A 7,906-nucleotide genomic window follows, 5' to 3' on the forward strand; every position below is an offset into this window, starting at 1 on the left:
TGATTATTTCTTTATGGCATTCTTTTCCCTATTCCTCTATCCCTAGTTTTTCTCTGTTACCCAGAAGTTAGTCAAATGTTTGACAAAGTTACAGTTAAATACACCACAGTGGTCCTGTATATATTACAGTGCACAGCATGTATATATATATATATATATATATATATATATATATATATATATATATATATATATATATATAGTGCGTAGCACATAATGTCAGGTTTTCTGGTCATTAATTGGGTTACTAGACTAAATTGAGTTACTAGACAATCCAACAAGATTTCTAGTTATGTCTTTACCCTTGCAGTTAGCAAGCAATCTTTGGGGTGATATTTTGGCACTGTGAAAATACCTTTGTTTCCAATAAATCTTTCACTCAGTAGTTTTGGTATCCATTGATAAGCCTTTCTTGAATCAATACTACAAAGTTGTTGACATTTGAACTGCAAAATTGTGACTTTTCTAATGATATCATTCCTTCTACATTTCTTAGCTAGCATTCATCTGCAAAGAAGAGTTTAAGGAAGCTTTTTTTTTTCATTGTTGAAGATATTAGAATGTTTGAATGCCAATAAACATTGTGTAGTACAAGCTTGATGTAGATAATTTAGGGGAGAATGGGAATAGCCAAAAGGAATAAGCCATTGAGAAGGTGAGAAGAAAAAGAATAGAGAGCACACTCAGTGTGATTGATGTTTGACTGGGGAGACACTTCCTTCACATGATAGGAGGAAGAAGGGGAAAATGTAAGAGCTTCAAGGCTTAGATTTAAGAAAGTGAGAGAGTAATTCCATTTCTAGCCATACTGAAGGAAGTAATACAAATAAAAGAAAGATGAAACTTATGCATAAAGATGAAAATACCCATTATAGTAATAAGAAAAAAATATCTTAAATAACAATAATAAAGGAACAGTAATAGAGAAATAGTAATGGTTATTATATTGTTAGTCTCTGGAAATATTATGCCATTAGAAATGATGATTAGGAAACCTACAGAAAGATTGGAACCCAGAAAGTGAAGAAAAATCATTTTTCTGAGCACATTATAATTTTTTGAAAAAGCTAGCAGAGGTGCAACTAAGTCATCCTTAAGGTGTCGGGCAAGTTCATCTTTTATGCCTTAAATAGTACAGAATAAACCTAGCTCCCGTAGACTTATCAATTTGGTTCCTCCTACTGAGAATAACAAATATAATTAATTAAACCACTTTTCTTTTTCACTCACTGAGTATAAACATCTTTCTAATGTGATTGCTTCATTCATACAGCCTATACTGAATAGTCTTCTGATAATTCACTGCTGTTTAAAGTAAACGAATTTGTCAAATGGATGAGCCACTTACAATATGTATTTTGTCATTTACTATTTAATAGCCATAAATCCTAAGTCCCTATCTTTGGGAACACTAACCATCTCTCTTATATTGCTGACCATACACAATTTGACACTGAATTCCACTCACTCTTTCCGTGGTGTACACCGATCTAGTTAGTGTAGTCACTGACTCAGCATCAGTATGCCTCTACTGGTCACACAGTGTTTGTCAGAGGATCCAGATTTCACAGAAAGATGTGAGCTGTGATCCACTGGGCCCTCAGGTCTGAGTGCAGAACGGCATTTGAGGCCTTTGTGGGCAATGTAATCTACTCTCACTGCCAGTAGGTATTTGTCAAAAGAGAAAGCCTGTTCTGACTTGTGGGAAGCATGCAGTTTCCCACAAGTTTCTAGGAGATGTCTTCCCTTTTTCATCTTTTTTCTGTTAATTTATGTGATATGTATTCTTGTAACCTTATGAGATATGGTATTTTAAAAAAAATGTCTCTTGCTCTAAATTCAAGGACAATGCTATCCATTTTAAAACTCTGTTCTATAGAAACAGAGGTGCCATTAACACTCTATTTTACATAAATGGTCTGCCCTGGGGCACAACTCCATATGCATAAAGCATGCAGATTACAATGTACTGGTATTTTTGTATTTGATCAAAGTGCAATCACCCCTGATCAAGGAATTTTTCTTCTCATATAAACTTTAACAACACCACACACATTCAAGATTGAGTTAGAACTAAAGTTTTATTTTTAAAAATAATAAATAGGTACAATATGTACTGCTTGATACATTAAATATTTCAAACACATCAATGTTTTCTATGATCTAATAATTCCAAATTATACATTGCAACCAATTTCATCTCTGTTGGAATAGGATGAGATGATTCCTAGAAGAGGAAACAGATGGCTCTGATTGGTTGTGATGGGTCTTTGTGGGCCTGGCCAAATCAATCCACTTCCTTGTATCTCACTTTCTCTTGATAAAAGTGAACTGGCAATTTAAGAAAACTAATCCAAGGACTGGGAGGTCTATGGATGGAGCTGAGCTTCCTGTTCCTCTAGTCCCAACTTCCTGTTAAAACTTACGGTTCCAACTTCCTGGGGGAGGGATATATATATGGGGGCCATCTTGGGAGGACAGTTACTTTTTGCACGTGGGTGGCCAGCCACAGGAGTATGTTCTCACACTGCTACAATGGTTTTGCCTTTTTCTTTTCCCAAATCAACCCTCTTTTGGTGAACTACCTGGAAAACTATTTGTCCAGTCAACACTCTGTATATATAGTGGGGACCAAAATGTCGGACCCAAATCTGCCATAATATAAGACCATTATGTGAAACATTCTCCAGTCTCTTATTTAACATGAATAATCATAGGTGATTGCTATCCATGGTGGGATATTGTTCGTTGTTGTTTTCCCAGCATGCTGCTGAGGAAAGGAGAGTTTTTACTAAGCATGTGGGCTTTTCTGATTAGAGCCTCTACCTCGCATATATTTGTGCCACATCTGTGGTTACTGCTGGCTAGAACAGTAATGTGTATGCTGATAAGCAATCTCTTCCCTTCTCAACCTTCATGTAAGCTGCTCAAATATTCAGGAAATGAGGTTTGTGATTATATGATAAAAGCTTATCATCCTTTTTCTGCCCAGCATATGTTCTAGAGTTTTTGTGCTAATCAGCAGTTATACATAATTTTCACAATCAACCAAAATAAAGGGGAGAAATTTCATTCTTAATTTTGTCCTGTCAAATACTTCTATTTATTCACTGATTATCCATTAGATAACTTTACTATAAGATACTATTTATTATAAAAAATTAATACTGCATATACACTAAAGTGATTGAATTATGGATTCCATGTTCTCAGGCAATAGAATATTCATTTATCACACAGAATGTTTCAGCTCTCATTTTAAACTGAGCTTCTCTCAATGTGGACTAGCAGTGTTTTTGCATACTCAAGAGAAAGCCTAAACGCATACATTGCATAACTTTACTAAAACCAAGTAGACATTTTTAAATAACACAGTTTACATGAGGACTGCAATAATTCAACACATACGTAAAGACTGCAGGAATTCAACACAGTGTTAAAACCTTTGCAATACAATGATCAAAAGACATTCTACTTTTATATAGCTATTGCATATTTATTCTACTTAGGATCTAAGATATAAAAAGGAAGTCTGAGACATGCAATCCGGACTTTTCCATGCTAATATGAAGGCAACAACCCAGAAATAATGACACAAGAGTTTATCCAATGATTTAGAAAGCCAGGGTGAAACTGAACGACTGAGTCCTGTTTAATCAAACATGTGCCACACTAGGACGCCAATCCTTATGCTTTCTGTAGACAACACAGCAATGTCGGTTCGTGTGTTTTTCCAGCAGTCTTATCCAGAAATTCCCAGGCAGTTCCAGGTTGATCTGTGGTAGGGGTGACGCAGTGGACACATGGATCATCACTCTGTTTTCCCCATCGTTGTCCAAAGAATGTCAAAGCACAGTTACTGATTTTATAAGGACAGATGGGGTTTCAAATCAGATGATTGCACCTGGTTCTGTTTGTAGCCACTTTACTCTTTGTTCATCACCTTATATGACACAACAGTTACTCTAAGATTAAAGCTTTAATTTTTAAGAATTACTGAGGAGTCATAAAATAATTTTTGAGTCATGAAGAAAATCAATAAAATATTTCCAAGAAATTTGAAAGATACTGCAGTGAATTCCAAGAGGCCTCTGAGGCCCACTAGCCCAGGACTGTTCAAATGTCATGAACTCCATCATTCAAAATGCATTGGAGATGAAAAACTGTATTTTGAACAACTTTTATCATCTATTATCAATCACCCAATGTAAGGAGGTTTCTAAATTTACATTTTCTAAACTGATAACTATCAATTGTCTCATTGTTCCTGATAACTCTGAGGCTAAAGAAGCAATTCTCATTCACCCAAATCAGAGATGGGGTTTGCATTCTCCCACCCAAGTGATAGCTTTTCCCTTCCACTATTTTTAAAAAGGTATTTTGAACCTAAATAATTAAGCAATTGATTGATGCCCATCGAATTAAGTAAACAAAACTTGCTGGTGACACTAACACTCTCACTCACGCTTAACACCGAGTCATAGGAAGCAATACTTTTAGAAATTTTCATTCCTGTTTGGAATACATCCCAAAGAAAAAGTACCATTTAAAAAACTATAATCAATGACCAGCTCTGCTCTCACATCTGAGTCTTAAACTGCAGAGGGTTGGACAAACCCAAGTGTCAGTCCTCTCTTCATCAACTTTCATTTCCCATAAGTGAAGATAAACAAACAAACCAACCATGGTGCTGCCGGTTTCCCTTGTGATTCCAGAAGGAGGTATTATGTTCACTCGACTACCAGGGGCTGCCTGGGACTACGGAATAAGACATACATAATCCATGTATAGCACCCTGTGGAAAGAAATCCAGGAGAGAGAAATATGAGGGCGATAGTCATTTCAGCTTCCTGGCTCTCCTTAAGGTGAAAGGGATGGAGAATACCAGGAGAAAGGGAATGAAAGAATGAATACACATTTCTCTTTAATCTCATTTTCTCCTCACAGACATGTGTGAGGTTAGGACATATGTATTCATAAAGTTCTCAGTCCTGGAAAACAATACACAAAGAAGTGCAAGGAACTGGTTCAAGACGTATGGAGTGGTCCCCGACAGCAAAGGGGAGTGGGGACAGAAAGAAGCGATGACTAGTAAGCAGGGAGTGTAAAGAGCAGGTTAGCTGGCGCGCTCAACTGCAAAAACAGTGGTCTATTTTAGCACGCTCCGCGCTGGGCCTCTGGCTCCGCAGCGGGACGCCACAATCGCGCGCCTGGGAAACTGTCTCCTGGCCTTTCTCAAGGGAAGCGAGCTGAGTCTCCCAGAGCCTGAGTCTTGGAGCGTTTTTCAGGTAACTGCAGGGGTAAGAAGGGGAAATGCAAAGAAAGGGGCTGGAACACGAAGGGGAAATTACCACTAGTCTTATCAATACCGTAGGGAGTCAGCCAAGCTCCAGCCCCCTCCACCGATGCCTCTGCTACACACACACACACACACACCCTCTCTCCTACTTCCCTCCCTCTCTCGTCAGCCATCCTTTCGCACCTGGGAGGAGTGGGCGAGGAACGCACGAGCCTTGACCCTCTTCTCCATCTGTTAGAGCACTCGGAGAAGGACTAGGGGACCTGGCCGGCTGTTTCCCAGCTTGAGCAAAGCACAGTCTCTGCTAAAAAACGGAAGCAAAGTACAGAGGCAAGCGCGGAGCTGACTCCGGGGGGCAACCACTGCATCCTCTGGCTTCACCTCGTAATAGCGTGGAGGTGTCCACCTAGAGCCGGGGTTGCGCACTGCTTGGAGGGAGGGAAATAGGGGACGGGAAGGGGGTTCCCAGCAATTCTGCCTTCCTCCTCTCCCCTTACTCCCCTCCCATGTCAAGTTCAGGGTCACCTCGGTGACCTTTGGCATTAGGAAGCAGTCAGTGTGTGTTCTCAACCACAATGGTCCTCACACTCCGCGTGCTCTTCTATCACCCCGAAGGCCTGGCAATTTCAAAGTTAGGGTGCAGCCACAGCGCGTCAGATTCACTAGGTCTGAGGCGGAGCCCTAGAATCTGCATCTCTAACAAGTTTTGAAGCTGGAGCGTCTGGAAGATTGTGGGTCAGGGACAGAACTCCGAGCGCCGCAGGGCTGGCGGTGCCGGGAGGGAGGAGCGGGGTGCGCCGGGGCTTCAGGCGGCGGCGCGGCACGCTAGCATCTGGCGAAGACTCCTGCGGAAGCTATCGTCCAGGAAAGCGAATAGGAAAGGGTTGAGGCAGCTATTGGCATAGCTCAGGCTGGTGATGAAGTAGGAGACCGCGATGACCAGCGGCGTCTGTGGGAGGTCAGTGGTGAGCGCCACCAGGGAGCTCAGGTGGTAAGGCGTCCAGCAGAGGAGGCACACGACCAGGATCGCAACCACCAAAGAAGTCACTCGCTTCTTAGCGCGGTCCAGAACCTTGGCGTGACTATCGAGGCGTATGGTGCGCAGCCGGCAGAGCAGGGCGATATAGAGGACGCAGATGGCGGACACCGGGATGGCAAAGCCCAGCACAAGCGTGTAGAGACGGCTCGCCCGCCACCAGAAGGCCTCGGGCTGCGGGAAGACCAATACGCACTGGCGCCGGCCCTGCTCGTCGTCCAGCCCGGCGAAGACCGCGAAGGGCAGCACGACGAGCGTCACAAGCCCCCATACGGCCAGGCTCACAGCGCGGGCGGTGCCGTACGTGCGGCCGGTCACCCGGCGCGACTCTGCAGTGGCCAGCACCACGAGGTAGCGGTCGGCGCTCATGACCGTAAGGAAGTAGAGGCTGGAGAAGGTGTTGTACTGGTCGATGGCCACGATGAGCTTGCACACGATCTCCCCGAAGGGCCACTGCTGCAGCAGGAAGTCCGCGATATTAAAAGGCAGCACGAGAGTGAAGAGCTCGTCAGCGATGGCCAGGTTGAGAATAAACAGGTTGGTGACAGTCTTCTTGCCCGGCGCCCGCAGCAGCACGTACAATACGGCAGAGTTGCCCGCCAGCCCTACGGTGCAGATCACGGCGTAGACGACTGGCACGGCCACGGCCAGCGGCGGCGGCAGAGGGCTCCACTCCTTGGCGCATCCCAGCGCAGGGTCGGGGCGCGACGTATTGAAGAGCCCCAGCTCGGAGTACGACGCGTTGTGCATCTCGGCGAGGGTAGGTGGGTGAGCGATTCCGCTTGCTCCACCGCCACCCTGCGAGGGTCTGCGGTTCCTGACCGCCCTTTTATCCCACTGTCGCCACGGACTCCGGTGGCTGGAAAGCCGAATAGAAAGCACAGATTAGGCTCGTCGACTTGCAACTTTAGGGAGAGGTGCAGGATGGGGCGGGGGCCGGGGCGGGGGGTGGCGCGGCGTCCCAAACCTGCCCCGTGTGATCGCTCTGCTACCTGTTGAAATCTTATTCTAACCAGTTGAATACATTAAACGAAGTGATACAGAGAAGAGCCTTTACTTTCTTTAGGAAAAACACCCATCTCCCCTGTTTTAGGACACCCTTGGCTGACCCGGGTAATCCCCTGAATTCTGCAATGGCAAGCAGGCGTCGGTCCCCCTAGGTGCTCTGCGCCCTAGGTAACAGCAAGCTCAACAATCTCGACCTCACCTGTCTGGGAAAGGGTCTGCCTTTTCTGGAGCAGGTCAGGAGAGGAGGATGCAGGTTGCTGGGGAGGCCCCGGTGCCAGCCCGCTGAGTGTTGGCCTTCAGACTCCAGGAGGGCAACAACTCGCTCTTCTGTGGATCCCGCAGGAGGGCGGGGAAGCTTAGAGATGGTGCAGCCGCAACTGCTCCGCTGATCTGACTGTGGCCCCCACCATTCCAACCCCAAGTGAAACAGCGGTGCAACAGAGGACAGCATTACTCAAAAACTATTTCAGTTTGGGGAATATAATCAACAATGTTGTAAAGATTTTTTAGGGTGTCAGATGGGCACATGTATTATTAGGGAGACCACTTCATAGACTGTGTAG

At 44.4% G+C, this 7,906-nt stretch overlaps 1 protein-coding gene across 1 annotated transcript; it reads right to left on the reverse strand.

Annotated features, from left to right (window-relative positions):
* Positions 1–2,062: 2,062 nt before the first annotated feature.
* On the reverse strand, positions 2,063–7,209 carry NPBWR1 (neuropeptides B and W receptor 1). Its single transcript, XM_074318848.2, has one exon. The coding sequence runs from the start codon at positions 7,083–7,085 to the stop codon at positions 6,105–6,107; it is 981 nt and encodes a 326-aa protein (XP_074174949.1). The 5' UTR covers positions 7,086–7,209; the 3' UTR covers positions 2,063–6,104.
* Between the last annotated feature and the right edge of the window lie 697 nt (positions 7,210–7,906).

This window comes from Rhinolophus sinicus, chromosome 7 (genome assembly GCF_057876585.1).
Source record: "Rhinolophus sinicus isolate RSI-liver-muscle chromosome 7, RSI-T2T, whole genome shotgun sequence".
Lineage (NCBI taxonomy): Eukaryota > Metazoa > Chordata > Mammalia > Chiroptera > Rhinolophidae > Rhinolophus > Rhinolophus sinicus.